The sequence below is a fragment of the Leptonychotes weddellii genome, chromosome 4 (assembly GCF_054177405.1).
Source record: "Leptonychotes weddellii isolate Sample4059 chromosome 4, ASM5417740v2, whole genome shotgun sequence".
Classification (NCBI taxonomy): domain Eukaryota; kingdom Metazoa; phylum Chordata; class Mammalia; order Carnivora; family Phocidae; genus Leptonychotes; species Leptonychotes weddellii.
The window spans coordinates 97,270,811-97,287,058 of record NC_138372.1 but is presented as its reverse complement, the minus strand read 5'-3'; the positions used below and the strand labels follow the sequence as shown (position 1 = coordinate 97,287,058).

Sequence of the window (16,248 nt, the reverse complement as noted above, 5' to 3'; positions counted from 1 at the left end):
TACACTCAAGGGGAAGTTTATCAAAGAAGTAATTGACTTCTGTTGTTGGCAGTTTTATATTATAGGACATTGTGATTTTTAAAAATTGGTGGTGAATAGAGGCAACAATGCCTAATTATATTGATTTTATTGACTTCTTTGAACCAAAATGTGATTAAAAACCTAAATTATTTTTAAAAACTTAAACCATTTGTTAATTATTTCTGTGAGTTAACTATTAACTACTCTGAGACACATTTTGTAATTGATGTAGGGTAGTTGTAATATTTTATGTTTTAGGGAACTGTATTAAAATTTAAAGTAGTAAATTGATTTATAAACAATGTTAAATATCTTTTTTCTAGAATTACTCAAGTATTGATGTCCTCTTACACAGAAGTAGACTCACCAAATTACAGTCTGTACAAACTATAATAGAAATTCAGGAGTTCATCAGTTTTATAAGCAGACAAGGTAATTTTTTTTAACCTGCCATTTTTTCTTTTATAATTATGGAAAAATTTTGGTATGATTTTTTTTTTTACTTAGTGAAAGTACATGTTTCTTAACATATGGGTTAGAAAATACCTTGAGTTCATTCTACAAATATATATTTTGACATCATTGAAATAAATGTTTAAAATGGTCAAGCACTATTCTAGACACTGGGGATGCAAAGCCAAATAAAACATATTGCCTAGCTTGAAAAAGCTTTCAAAAGAGTGGGGTAATCCCCACACAGTGTGATCCCTACTGAGGCAGGGAAGTCCCATGTCAAATACAGATAACAGAATCTGCCCTGGACTGAAGGGTGCAGGAGGTTCCTGGAGGAAGTGCCTGAGTTGAGTGTGTAAAAGACGGGGGGCTCGCAGAAGGTCTGTCTTATAGAAAGCCTGCAGTGTCCCAGATGGGCTGGAAGTTCAGTGACTGGGTGCCACATTCCCTGGCCTGAGGGGAGGTGAAGCTGCTGGTGGCAGTGTGCAGACCCTGAAGGTCTTTCTGCTGCCAGCAAGTAGATTTTATCCCGGCACCTATGGGAGGCCACCCAGAGTCAAAGGGAAAGAGTACATCTTTGCATCAGGTATATATCTTAGTTATAAATTGGAATTTCAGCTTGTTTGCTGAATAATTAAAAATAAAAATGAAAGACTCTCTCAGAGTACTAATAAAAATTGGTATTCCTATATATCTATAGCTAATCATACTCTGCTTTAAATTTGGAGAATTCTTTTTCAAGTACATATTGTTAATGACATAGTTAATGATCACTCATTAAGTGTTTTCTACTTTCCAGGACTTAAGTTAATCTCTTTTTTCTATATTACATAGTTTTTATGAAAGCCTTACAAGATTTAGATTTTTTTCATCTCATTTTATAGAAACATAGGTTAAATAACTTGCCTAACCTAGTGTGCAAAAGATTCTGATCTTGAACCCAGGACTGTCCGATTTAAGCTTATGTTCTTAACCACTGCTTTCCCACCAATAGAAAGAGAGAAAACTAAAGCCTTAAACATTAGTAATGTGAGATTTAAATTTTCGAGAGCTATCATGAATCTCTTAAGGCCAGATTGCTTTGTTTATTAATTATTATGATGTAACCTTGTGCACATACCAGGGTCTGGGGCAGTATTCCGTCATTCAACAGTGATGTCCCTCCAGCTTAAGAGGTGAATATTCACATAAATGGCGTAAACCAAGACTATAAGTAGCCCTATGCTGATTCAGATCAGATTTTGCCGACAAGAAAATTGGCTGCAACCCTATGAAACTTTTCAAGTTTCAGTGCTTTTTTAGATTTTGGAATTGTGGATGAAGGACTGTGAACCTATGCTAAATTTAAAAATTGTATGTTTATTTCCCCAGTCTTACTCTGTGTCCTTAAGAAATTGAGTTTTGATTGTCAAAATGTATTAGATTTACTGCGGTATCTTTTTGTTCCTATTGTGAAAGACAAAACAAAAGTTTTTAATTTGGTCAAGAAATTTGAATTAAGTTTCTATTTACTAATGGCAGCCCAACTTTGTAAATTGGTCTTGTCATTGAGCTGTGGATATAGTCATCTTCTAATATTTTTAGGTAGTTTATCATCTCAAGCTCCCCTTAAGAGACTTCTAAAAACCTGGACAAACAGATACCCAGATGCTAAAATGGACCCAATGAACATCTGGGATGACATCATCACAAATCGGTAAGATGTGAGCTTTTTCATCTGAATATGGATTTTTTCTGAAATTGCCAGAAAGACTTTTCTCCAAAACTATGGTTTAGGAAAATGTGAGATTTGAGTCTAGTGTAGATAGCTCTCATCTTGCTGATTTCCCATGTAAGTTCTTAGTTCTCAGAAGACTCTCCATTTCAGCAGTGTGTCTTTTGTCCCAGCTTGTCCCCTGTGAGGAGATTGCAGCCCACTAACATTGAATTTGTCATGTGCTGGGAGGTTGGTTATGAACATCCTTCTGGCAGTGAGAGAAGGCAGGGGAGCAGTGGGGGCAGTGGTCCATCTGCTTCTGTCTCAGGGCTGAATGTTAGCTAGTGAAATGGCAGCAAAGAAAACACTGCTCAGTGATTTTTTTATTCTATTATAAATTGGATTTTTGACACTCCTGACTCTCTTACATAACTGTATGTATCACTTTACCAGGCTTGAGATCATTTCATATGCTCAGTTTTTCCTTGCCCTGTGACAACCCTGGATAATCCATGAGGCAGATATATTTCAGAGACAAGGCAACAGAATCAGAGATGTTGTGAACTATTTTATGCAAATATACACAGTAACTAGGACTCAAGGACTGTGACGCTATGTTTGGTGTTCTTGCCATTATATCCTTTTTTTTAAGATTTATTTATTTATGTATGTATTTGAGAGAGAGAGAGAAAGCACAAGCGGGAGGGGCAGAGGGAGAGGAAGAGAGAATCTGAAGCAGACTCACACTGAGCTCGGAGCCCAATGTAGGGCTTGATCTCATGACCTTGAGATCACGACCTGAGTCGGACATCTAACCAACTGCACCACGCAGGCACCCCTTGCCTTTATATCCTATTTCCTCTGCTGCCATAGTGTTTTTTGTGGGTTTTTTTGGTTTGTTTTTGTTTTTTACTTTTTATAGTTTTTATTTTTTGTATTTTTTTTTACTATTTATTTTGAGATAATTTCTTATCTATAGAAAAGTTATAAGAAAAGTAGAACTCCCTTCTGTATCTTTTACTCAGATTCACTGTTTTTAAACATTTTTAACATGTTGCCACGTTAGCTTTTTTTTTCTCCCCACGCATACATAATTATATTCTGAACCATTTGAATTTAAGTTGCATATATATGTCTCTTTATCTCTTCATCAGTGTACATTTCCTAGGAACAAAAGGAACAAAATTTCCTAAGAAAAAGTATTCTCTCATATAACCTCAGTACAATAATAACTTCACTGTTTTCATTTTTAATCTACAGCCCCAATTTCCGTTTTGTCAATAGTCCCGTTAATGTTCTTTAAAGCATTTTATCCCCTTCTAAGACAGAATCCAGTCCAGAATCTCATACTGCATTTAATCAATATGTCTTTCTGGCCTCTTAATCTGAAACATTTCCTCAGCCATCTTTCATGACATTGACACTTTAGAAGAATGTTCGTCAATTTGGGTTTGTCTGTGTAGTCTCACATTTGTATTCAGGTGATACATCCCTAGTTAAAATATTACTTAACTAAAGTATTATTCTCAGGGTATCACATCTGGAAGCACAGAGTGTCCACGTGCTTTTTACTGGAGATAGTAATTTTTATTGCCTGGTTAAAATATTGTCTGGTCTCTCACATGGAAAGATGTTTGACATCACTCATCATCAGGGAAATACAGATCAAAACTACAATAAGATATCACCTCATACCTGTCAGAATGGCTAAATCAACAATACAAGAAATAACAGGTGTTGGCAAGGATAGAGGGAAAGGGGAACTCTCTTGCACTGTTGGTGGAAATACAAACTGGTGCAGCCACTGTGGAAAACAGTAAGGCGGTTCCTCAAAAAGTTAAAAATAGAAGTACTATGCAGTCTAGCAATTGCACTACTAGGTATTTACCCAAAGAATACAAAAATAATAACTTAGAGGGATACGTGCACCCGAATATTTATAGCAGCATTATCTGCAATAGCCAAAGTATGAAACAGCCCAAGTGTCCATCCACTGACAAATGAATAAAGAAGATGTAGTGTGTGTGTATACACACACACACACACACACACAATGGAATATTACTCAGACATAAAAAGGAACAAAATCTTGCCATTTGCATTAACATGAATGGAGCTAGAGAGTATTATATTAAGCAAAATGAGTCATTCAAAGAAAGAGAAATACCATATTTATTTCACTCGTATGTGAAATTTAAGAAACAAAACAAACAAGCAAAGGGAAATAGGCAAGCCAAGAAACAAACTCAACTACAGAGAACAAATTGATGGTTACCAGAGGGGAGGCGGGTGGGGGGAAGGGTTAAATAGGTGATGGGGATTAAGGAGTGCACTTAGGATGAGCACTGGATGATATATGTAAATGTTGAATCACTATATTATACATCTTTACTCTAACATTGTATGTTAACCAACTGGAATTAAAATTAAAACCTTAAATACATACATAAGAAAATAAAAAAGCACAACTCAGAAAAAATATTGTCTGGTCTCTCCAGTGTGTAATGCTTGGGATTTGTTGTTGTTTTAATGCCTAGTTTTTTTCTCACATTCAGCAATGTGAGAGATTGTTTGAAACATGCATATATCCTGCTTCTCATAAGACTTAATCCTTTATATTTTGCATCTGTGCATGACTGTTAGCCAAAGCCAATCTTGACAATGATAGATGCAAGGTGATGATTTTCTAAATCCACCACTTGTTCCGTGTTTATCAATCTACATCTTAGTGTAAGGAAGAGCCTTCTCTTCTCTATTTATTTATTCACTTACTTAAATTTTAGTTACCAATATAGAGTCATGGATTCCAGTTTTATTTAATGGAATATAATCCATTAATGTTCTTATTTATATCATGTTCAAATTGTCTCAGATTTGGCCAGCAGGAGCCCCTTCAAACTGATGTTACAGGCACATCTTGCAAAATTATTCCATGTTTTTTCTAGAAATGTTATAGTTTTAGTTCTTACATTTAGGTCTATGATCCAAAGATTATATTTGTAGATGGTGTTATGTTCATATAGCTTTTTCATATGGCTATCTAGTTGTCTAGTCCCATTGTTCAAAAGTCTTTTTATAACTGAATTGCCTCAACAGCTTTTTTGAAAATCAATGACCATATGTGTGTGGGTCTGTTTTTGAATACTCTATTCTATTACTTGTTTATATATACATTTTTTTTCATATATCAAACTCTCTTCATTACTGTTGCTTTATGTCTTGAATCACATAGGGTGAGTACTCCAGCTTTCTTTTTCTTTATGAAAATTACTTTGTTTTAGGTTATTTATATTTATTTATACATTTTAGAAAACTGCTTGTCAATTTCTACCAAAACAAAAGCACTGACATTTTGGGATTTTGTTGACTAGATCAAGTTTGGGAATTGCCATCTTAGCAATATAGAGTTCTCCAGTTCATGAATATATGTCTTTCTAATTAGGTTTATTTAGGTTTCTTTAAAAAAAATTTTTCTTTTCATTTTAAGTGTACTCTTAATTCCCTTTATCTATTTCACCCACACCCCACCCATCTCCACTCTGGCAACCCCCAGTATGTTCTCTGTAGTTAAGAGTCTGTTTTTTGTTTGTCTGGTTTTTTGGTTTGTTCATTTGTTTCTTAAATTCTAGATATGAATGAAATCATATAGTATTTGTCTTTCTCTGACTTATTTCACTTAGCATTATACTCTCTAGGTACATCCATTTTATTGCAAATGGCAAGATTTAATTCCTTTTTATGACTGAGTAATATTCCATTGTATACATACCACATCTTTAGTATCCATTCATCCATCAGCAGACACTTAGGTTGCTTCCATATCTTGGCTATTGTAAATAATGCTGCATTAAACATAGGAGTGCAGATATCTTTTCAAATTAGTGTTTTCATTTTCTTCAGATACCCAGTAGTGAAGTTCCAGGATCACATGGACGCTCTGTTTTTAATTTTTTGAGAACCCCCCCCCCATACTGTTTTCCACAGTGGCTGCACCAATTTACATTCCTACCAACAGTGCATGAGGGTTTCTTTTTCTCCACATCCTCACCAATACTTGTTATTTCTTGTGTGTTTTATTTTGATCACTCTGACAGGTGTAGACAATGAGGTCTACCTCTTAATGTAAGGAAGAGGCTTCTCTTCTCTATTTATTTATTTACTGATTGTGGTTTTGACTTGCATTTCCCTGATGATGAGCGACTTTGAGCATCTTTTCGTGTGTCTGTTGGCCATCTGTATGTCTTCTTTGGAAAAATGTCTATTCAGGTCCTCTGACCATTTTTAAAATCAGATTATTTGCTTTTTTGGTGTTGAGTTGTGTAAGTTCTTATATATTTTGGATATTAACTCATCACATATGTCATTTGCAAACATATTCTTCCATTCATTAGGTTGCCTTTTTGTTTTGTCAGTGGTTTCCTTCACTGTACAAAAGTTTTTTTTATTTTGGTATAGTCCCAATAGTTTATTTTTGTTTTTGTTGCCCTTGCCAGAGGAGACATCTGGAAAATTGTTTCTATGGCTGATGTCAAAGATATTACTGCCTGTGTTCTCTTCTAGGAGTTTTATGGTTTCAGGTCTCATAGTTAGGTCTTTAATCCATTTTCAGTTTATTTTTATGTATGTTTTAAGAAAGTCGTCCAGTTTCACATTTTGCATGTAGCTGACCAGTTTTCCCAGCATCATTTGTTGAAGAGACTGTCTTTTCCCCGTTGTATATTCTTGCTTCCTTTTTCATAGGTTAATCGACCATATGGTAGGGGTGGGTTTATTTCTAGACTTTCTGTTCTGTTCCATTGATCTGTGTGTCTGTTTTTGTGCCAGTACAATACTGCTTTGACTACTGTAGCTTTGTAGTATATCTTGAAATTTTGGATTCTGATACCTCCAGCTTTATTCTTCTTTCTCAAGATTGTTTTGGCTATTTGAGATCTTTCATGGTTCCAACACATTTTAGTATTATTTGTTCTAGTTCTGTGAAAAATGTTTTTGGTATTTCGATAGGGATTGCATTAAATCTGTAGATTGCTTTAGGTAGTATGGACATTTTAACAAGACTGGTTCTTCTAATCCATGAGCATGGAATATCCTTCTGTTAGTTTCTGTCCTGTTCATTTTTTTTTTTAAAGATTTTATTTATTTATTTGACAGAGACACAGCGAGAGAGGGAACAGAAGCGGGGGGCGGGGGGGGAAGGGAGAAGCAGGCTTCCTGCCAAGCAGGGAGTCCAATGCAGGGCTCGGTCCCAGGACCCTGGGATCATGACCTGAGCCGAAGGCAGATGCTTAACGACTGAGCCACCCAGGCACGCCCATTTTTTTTAATCAGTGTTTTATAGTTTTCCAAATACAGATCTTTCATCTCCTTGGTTAAGTTTATTCCTAGATATTTTATTCCTTACAGTGTATTTATTTGTAAATAGGATTGTTTTCTTAATTTCTCTTTCTACTACTTCATTATTAATGTATAGAAATGCCGTAGGTTTCTGTATATTAATTTTGTATCCTACAGCTTTACTGAATTCATTTAATACTGCTAATAGTTTTTTTGTTGGCATCTTTATCGTTTTCTGTATATAGTGTTATGTCACCTGCAAAAAGTAAAAGTTTTACCTCTTCCTTTAATTTCAGTGACTTTTTTTTTTTTGATAAGGATTCTTAGATGTCTTTTGTTAGATTTGTTCCTAGGTATTTTATGTTTTTCAGCAGTGTTCCAGTTATTTGCTGTTCATATTTTCTGAGTTTTATCTTTTTCTTTTTTTTTTTTAACATCACAAATATGATTTTTTATTTGTCACCATTAAATGTCTGACTTTTAAACAGATTCTTGGACTGGTAGCTCATATCCATCAGCTTGTTCAACTTTAGCACTGGACTCATCCCCAGAAGCTTTTCCAGAACTACTACCTTCACCATGAAGCTCCATGAGCTTTCCCAATTCAAACTTGAGCTTCTTCAGCATTTTTACTTTTCTAACGAATGCATGGGTGTTGAATTTTATCAAATGCTTTTTTTCTGCATCTATTTAATTGATCATACACTTTTTCTCCATGGTTTATGTTTGTTAGGTCTGCAGTCTATAGTTTTGTCTATAGTGTTGTGCACAAACACTGTTTCCTTATTGACTCTCTGAATGATCTATCCATTTTGAAAGTGAGATATTAAAGTCTCCAACTATTATTGTATTATTCTCTAATTTTCCTTTTAGTATTTGCTTTATATATTTGCGTGCTCCAGTGTTAGGTGCATAAATATTTACAATTGTTATATCTTCTTGATGGATTGACCACTTTATCATTATATAATGACCTTCTTTGCATCTTTTTACTCTGGTTAGCTTAAGGTCTGTTTTGTCAGATTTAGTATAGCTACCTCTGATTTTTTTTTTTTTGGTCACCATTTGCTTGAAATATCTCTTTCTATGCCTTCACTCTCAATCAGTGTTGTCTTTAAAGCTAAAGTGAGTCCCTTGTGTGCAGCATATTGTTGGATTTTGTTTTTTTATTAATTCAGCCATTCTATGTCTTTTGATTGGAGAATTTAATCCATTTACATTTAAAGTAGTTATTGATAGGTAAGGGCTTACTTTTGCCATTTTGTTCTCTGACAATTTTGTAGATCTGTTGTTCCTTGCTTCTTATCTTGCTGTCTTTTGTGATTTGATGACTGTTTGTATGGATATACTTTGACTTCTTTATCATGATCTTTTGTAATTACTAAGGCCTTTCCTCTGTGTTTACCATGAGACTTACATAAAATACCTTATAATATCCTATTATAAGCTGACAACTGTGATAGCATTTTTAAATTTTTACACTTTTACTTCCTCATGCTCCTCACGTATTAGGTTGTTGATGTTATAATTTATATATTTTTATATTGTGCATCTAATAACATTACTGTAGTTATGGTTTTTAATACATTTGTTTTTTTTTTTTTAATTTAAACAGCATTATAAGTGAATTACCACCATTACCATATTAGAGAATCTTTCTTTGGCTCTATATTTACCATTACCCGTGAGTTTTGTATAACTTCACATGTTTTATGATATTAATTAGCAGTGGTTTATTTCTACTTGAAGAACTCCCTTTAGCATTTCTTTTTTTTTTTTTTAAGATTTTATTTATTTATTTGAGAGAGAGAGAACGAGAGACAGAGAGCAGGAGAGGGAGGAGGGTCAGAGGGAGGAGAAGCAGACTCCCCGCCGAGCAGGGAGCCCGATGCGGGACTCAATCCCGGGACTCCAGGATCATGACCTGAGCCGAAGGCAGCTGCTTAACCATCTGAGCCACCCAGGCGCCCCCTCCCTTTAGCATTTCTTATAAGCCAGGTCTAGTGGTGAATAAACTCCCTTAACTTCTGATTGTTCAGGAAAGTCTTTATTTCTCCTTCATTTTTGAAGGACAAGTTTGCCAGGTATAGTATTCTTGGTTGACAGACTTTTTCTTTCAATATTTTGAATATATCATTCCATTGTCTTCTGGCCTGAAAAGTTTCTTTTGAGAACTCCACCTATAGTCTTATATGGTGGTTCCCTTGTATATGATGTGTCACTTTTGCTACTTTCAGAAAGTCTGTCTTTGACTTTTGATAATTTAATTATGTGTCTTGGTGTAGCCCTGTTCAGATTCAATCTATTTGGGGTCCCTTGGGCCTCATGGATCTGGAAATCCATTTCTCTGCTCAGGTTTGTGAGAAGTTTTCAGCCATTATTGTTTTAAATATACTTTATGTCCCTTTCTCTTCTCCTAGCATTCCCATAATGGGTTTATTATTTCATTTTGCTGCCCCATAAGTCCATAGACTTTCTTTACTCTTTATCTTTATCTTTTGGGGGGGGGGAGGGGGCTTCTCTGGTTGATTTCACTGATTCTTCTGCATGGTCAGGTCTGCTTTTGAAGCTTTCTAGTGAATTCATCAATTCAGTCTTAGTATCCTTTGGCTCTAGGATTACTGGTTTTTTGGTTTTTGTTTTGTTTTATTTTGTTGTTGTTGTTATAGAACTTCTCATTTTGTTCATGCATTGTTTTCCTAATTTCATTTAATTGTCTGTTTCTCTATTCTTGTAGTTCACTAAATTTCTATAAAAGTATTATTCTGAATTCTTTTTCTGACATTTCATAGATCTCCATATCTTTAGGGTCATTTATTATAGCTTTGTTATTTTCCTTTGGTGGTGTCATGTTTATCTGATATTTCATGATCCTGATTTCTTACATTGGTGTCTGCACAATTGAGTAAGTTGTCTCCTCCTCCAGACTTTACAGGTTTGCTTTGACAGAAACAGTCCTTCACCAGTCAGCTCAGCTTGGGGTTCTGGATGTGTCAGCTGGTAGCATCCTTGAGCAGGTGGGGATTATCTTAGGATATGTTTTAGGGTGAGGCCACTGCCCAGGTTCTGCAGTTGGGGTAGGGTGGTTGCCACTGGCTGCAAACAACTGAAAAGAACTGCTGACTTGTTTCCCTGCTGAAGTGCAGCTGTAGGATGGTCTCTGCAGTTTCCTCTCTTCTCTGGTCAGTCTTCTAGACAGTCAGGACTAGGTACTATACTCAGCAGTGGGCAGGGCTCTGAATTAGCTTCCCCTCACCCCAAGGTGGGACAGCAAATTGGCCCCAAGGCCAGCAGAGCTTTGTTTGGGGGCCCAAATCGGGCAGGGATGAACACTGCATTTTCCTGCCAGAGGGGGCCACATTTTGCCCTGCAGAGAGGAAGTACTGGCTATTCTCTTTGCTCAAGTACTACTGTTAAGTGGAGCTATGGGATGGGCTACACAGCTTCCTGTGTACTCTGGTTAGATTCCATGGGCAGGCAAGCTGAAGGTTCTATTCAGTAGTGGGTTTAAACAAATGAGTTTCCCCCTGCCCATGCAGGGTCATTATACAAGCCCCAAGATGGGCAAGTTTCTTGTTTGGGAACCATATTAAGCAGAACTGTGTACCAAGTTCTGTGGCCTGGTGGGCCACTGTCCTGGCTCTGTAGATGGATAGGGCCACCCATCAGGTTCTCTGCTCAAGTGCTGCTATAATCACAGTTGCAGGATGGACTATGCAGATTCCTGGTCAGCTCTGGTTAGGTTGGAGGCTGTATTCAGCAGTGGTGGGGCTATAAAGTCACTCCCTTGTCTGGTTGGGACTTCAGAACAGGCCCTTAGGGCTTGCAAGGGTCTTTGTTTAGGAGACCAAATCAGGCAGAACTGTGCACCAAGCTCTGGTCAGATGGGGTCACCATATTGCCTCTGTAGACACAGGGCTGCTGATCCGGCTCTCCATTCAAGTGCCAATTTAATAGGAGTTAAAGGGTTAGCTTCAAAGATTCCCAGGAACTGGGATTGGATAGGATTGGCAGGGTTGGAGGCTGTATTCATCAGTGGGTGGGGCTAATTAGCTTCCCTGCATGGATGGGGGACACGGAACAGATACCAAAGCAGGCAAGGCTCTTATTTGGGAAGCAAATTAGGCAGAACTGTGCAGCAGTTGGGGCCACTGGCTTGGCTCTGTAAACAGGCAGGACTTTCTGCTTGTGTGGACTTTCTGCCCCAGTGCTGCTGGGTTAAGCAGCTTCCTAGGTGCTCTAATCAAGTTTCATGGTCAGGTAGGACAGGACCAAGAGTGACACTCAGAAATAGGTGGAGCTATGAATTAGCTTCCCTCCCCTGGCAGAGTAGCTTGTTGTTTGGGGTCTAACATCAGGCAGACCTGTGCCCTGCCTACTTCCCTGGTCAGACTGGGCCACTGTGTTGGCTCCACAGATAAGCCAAGCCACTGGTTAGAATTTCTACTTGGGCACTGCTATGAATAGGAACTCAGTCTGCCAAGATCTGAGTGCTGGTTGCTGTAAGCCCAAACCGCCTTTCTGTCACAATCTGATTCCCAGTCATCAAGTCCTGCTGCAGGTTCCTTCATGATCCCTAAGAGATGAGACCCAAGCGGGCTTCCTGATTTGCAAACTAGATGTCCCTCTCGGGGAGGACATTTTTCCTACTGGAAAAACTTCAGACTTGGGGGCAGAGCTCTCTTGGTGTGGTACTGTCCCATCCTGAGGTAGGGACCATACAGTCATACAGTAGCTACTTCTTTTTCTCTTCTTATGTGATCCATCTGAGTCTCTGTGGTGTTTCAGGCTTACCCCTGTGTTCTAAGATTTTCTCAATGGTGTCTTGTCTATGAATAGTAGTTAGTTGGTTTTGTTTGTTTTTGTTTTTGTTTTTGTTTTTTGAGGGAGACTGAAGTCAAGACTGACCTATGTCACCATCTTGGTGGTGCCAGTCCTCCTTGTAGTTTATTACATTGACTGATTTTTGAATATGAAACAAATGTTGCATTTTGAGGGTAAATCTTGTGTCGTTACAATGATCCTTTTTATATATTCTCAGATTTGCTAACATTTTGTTAAGAATTTTATTGTGTATATTCAAGTGGGATATTGGTTTGTAATTTTCTTTTTTATAATGTCTTTGTCAGGTTTTGGTATTAGGTTATAAAATAAGTTGGACATGTTCCCTTCTTTCTTCTTGGAAAAAGTTTATGTAAGAAGATCCTTCTTATTTCTTACGTGAATATTTGATAGAATTCACCAGTGAGACATTAGTAGTTTTCCTTTGGGGGAAGATTTTTGATAATGCATGTAATTTCTTCGGTAGATGGGGCTATTTAAATTTTCTATTTCTTTTTGTGTCGATTTTATTAAATTGTATTTTTCACTATATTTTTCCATTTCATTTAAGTTGTCAAATTGTTCACATAAAGTTGCTCATATTATTCTCTTATTTTTTTATTACTTGCAGTATCTGTGGTGGGAACCCCTTTTTCACTCCTGATATTGGTGATTTGTGTTCTCTGTTTTTTCTTGATCAGTCTAGCTAGAGGTTTGTCAATTCTGTTGATCTTCTCAAAGGACCAGCTTTCGACTTTGCTAATTTTCTTTAGTATCTGTGTTCTATTTCATTGATTTCTGGTCTCATCTTTAGTATTTTCTTCTTTCAACTTACTTTTGACTTACTTTGCTCTTCTTTTTTTAGTTTCTTAAGGTGGAAACTTTGATGGTTGATTTTATACTTTTTTCCCCTAATCTAAACATTTAAAGTTACATGCATCCCTCTAAGCTCTGCTTGCTGCATACTGCAAATTTTTGATATATAGTATTTACATTATCATTTAGTTTAAAATATTTTCTAATTCTCTGGGGCTCTTGGGTGGCTCAGTTGGTTGAGTGTCTGACTCCTGATTTTGGCTCAGGTCATGATCTCAGGGTCATGGGATCAAGCCCTATATCAGGCCTTGCACTCAGCAGAGTCTGCTTGAGATTCTGCTTGAGATTCTTTCTCCCTCTCCACCCGCCCCACCACGCAGCTTGCACATGTGCTCTCTCTAAAATAAATTAAATAAATAATAAATAAATAAAATCTTAAAAAATATTTTCTAATTCTCATGTGATTTCATTTTTGATCCTTGGAATAGTTATAAGTGCTTTGTTTAATTTCCAAATAGGTGAGGGTTTTTGTCTCTTATTAATTTCTAAATTCCACAGTGGTCACAAAACCCACTCTGCATGGTTTTAGCTTTTTAAAATTTATTGAGACTTGTTTTACAGTTTAGCATATGGTCTATTTTAGTAAATATACTATGTGTACTTGAAAATTCTGTATATTATGCTGTTCTTAGATGTAATGTTTATAAATTTCAATTAGATCAAGGTGGTTGATGGTAGTTTTCAGAACTCTATGTCTTTATTGATTTTTTTGTCTATCCCATCAGCTGCTGAGATACATAGGGATTTCAAAATCTCTTACTTTGTGAAATTGTCTATTTTTCTCTTTAATTCTAGTTTTAGTTATTGTATTTTGAACTTTGTTATTAGGCATATACATATCAATAATTGCTAGGTCTTCCTGATGAAATGTCCTTTTTATTATTATATGTCGATATAATGTATGACGTAGCATATAGTGAAAACACTAATAGATAATATTATATTTTTGCTTTAATATATAAAACAAAACAGTCAGGGGCGCCTGGGTGGCTCAGTTGGTTAAGCGACTGCCTTCGGCTCAGGTCATGATCCTGGAGTCCCTGGATCGAGTCCTGCATCAGGCTCCCTGCTCGGCAGGGAGTCTGCTTCGTCCTCTGACCCTATCCCCTCTCATGTGTTCTCTCTCTCTCATTCTCTCTCTCTCAAATAAGTAAATAAAATCTTTAAAAAAAAAAAAAAAGTCATACATATTTGAAAGAACTTAGAGGAGACAAAAAGTCATTTTATACCTACTATTTCTGATGCTCATTATTTGTTTGTAAAGACCCTAGTTTTCCTCCAATATCATTTACCTTTAGTTGAAAATTTTCCTTTAAGCAATTCTTGTAGTTTAGGTCTGCCTTTGATGAATTCTCTTAGTTTTCCTCTATCTGAAGATATCTTTATTTCACTGTGTTTCCTGAAGAATGTTTTCTGTGGATATCGAATTCTAGGTGGATCCCCCTTCCTCCTCAGCAGTATCATTTGCCCTCCATGTTTCTAAAGAGAAAGTAATGATTATTCAAATTGTTGTTCCCCTGTATGTAATCTATCATACTCTTTGACTGGTTTCAGGATTTTTTTTTATCATTGGCTATCAGCAGTTTGATTATGATGTGTTTAGGTATACTTTCCTTTGAATTTACCTGCTTAAGGTTTGCTGAGCTTCTCAAATCTGTACATTTATGTCACTAAATTTGGGGAATTTTCTGTTATTTTTCATCAAATATTTTTTGCTCCAATTTTTCGGTCTTTGTGGGGTGCCCGTTATATATATATTAGACTTTTTGACATTGTCTTACACAGGTCCCTGAAGCTCTGTTCATTTTTATTCAATCTTTTTTTCTCTTTATTCTTCAGATTAGATCATTTCTATTGAACTATCTTCAGGTCACTGTCATTTTCCTCTGTTGTCTTAATTTCTCTTTTAAGTTTATGTAGCAAATTTTTTATTAATTAGTTTATTTTTTCGGTTGTAAAATTTCCATTTGGCTTTTTAATACTTACTTTTTCCTACTGAGATAGTTTAAGATAACTTAAAAAGCCTTTCCATTATTTCATGTTATTTTTTTGACCTCTTGGAGCATCGTTAAAATAGCTGCTTGGGGTGCCTGGGTGGCTCATTCGGTTAAGCGTCTGACTCTTGGTTTCAGCTCACGTCATGATCTCAAGGTTGTGAGATCAAGCCCTACATCAGGCTCTGCACTCATTGTGGAGTCTGCTTGTCCTTTTCCCTCCCCCTCTACCACTCCCACCCCTCCCCGCTCGCTCACTCACTCTCCTTCTAAAATAATAAAATTTTTTTAAAAATAGCTGCTTTAAGGTCCTTTATGATCATTCCAGCATATGGGTCATCTCAGAGTTGAATCTGTTGACTGTCTTTTCTACCGAGAATGGATACATTTCCCTGGTTCTTTGTATATCAAGTAATTTTGGATCTTAGAAATTGTTAATATTATCTTGTGTAGACTCTGAGCTCTATTATAATTCTGAGGAATTATTGCTTTAGCAAGCAGTTAGCCCAGTTAGATTTGGATAGTGGACTGTGTCTTGCCTTCTTGATTTACATCTTAGTTCAGGACTCAAGCCTTTCCTTCACTGTTTACAGTCAGTCCTACACATGCATATTTCAGGAGGCAGGCTGAAACTTGTGTGGCTTCATTTATAGAATTAGAGGGCTTCTTCTCTGGCTCCTCACTTCCAGGATTCCCGCTACAACCTTTGGTCTGTCTAGGTTCCCTTGCAGGTTTCTCCGGGCAGAATACAGCAGGATTCCTTTCGGAATCTTAGCCACTCTGGCTACCATACCCCTTATCAGCCATGGTTACCCTCATGGAAAAACTGGAAAAAGAAAGAGAAAACAAAAACTCGGGCGCCTGGGTGGCTCAGTTGGTTAAGCGACTGCCTTCGGCTCAGGTCATGATCCTGGAGTCCCTGGATCGAGTCCCGCATCGGGCTCCCTGCTCGGCAGGGAGTCTGCTTCGTCCTCTGACCCTATCCCCTCTCATGTGTTCTCTCTCTCTCATTCTCTCTCTCTCAAATAAATAAATAAAATCTTTAAAAAAAAA

General features: G+C 36.8%; 1 protein-coding gene across 1 annotated transcript in view; it reads left to right on the top strand.

The window, feature by feature from the left end:
• The window catches only part of PRKDC (protein kinase, DNA-activated, catalytic subunit), a gene marked incomplete at its 5' end in the record, with an annotated part of 225,068 nt that overhangs the window by 175,292 nt on the left and 33,528 nt on the right, over positions 1–16,248 (top strand). Inside the window, 2 exon segments of the mRNA XM_081817118.1 lie at positions 345–453; positions 2,059–2,170. Of these exon segments, the coding sequence (XP_081673244.1) occupies positions 345–453; positions 2,059–2,170 (221 nt within the window).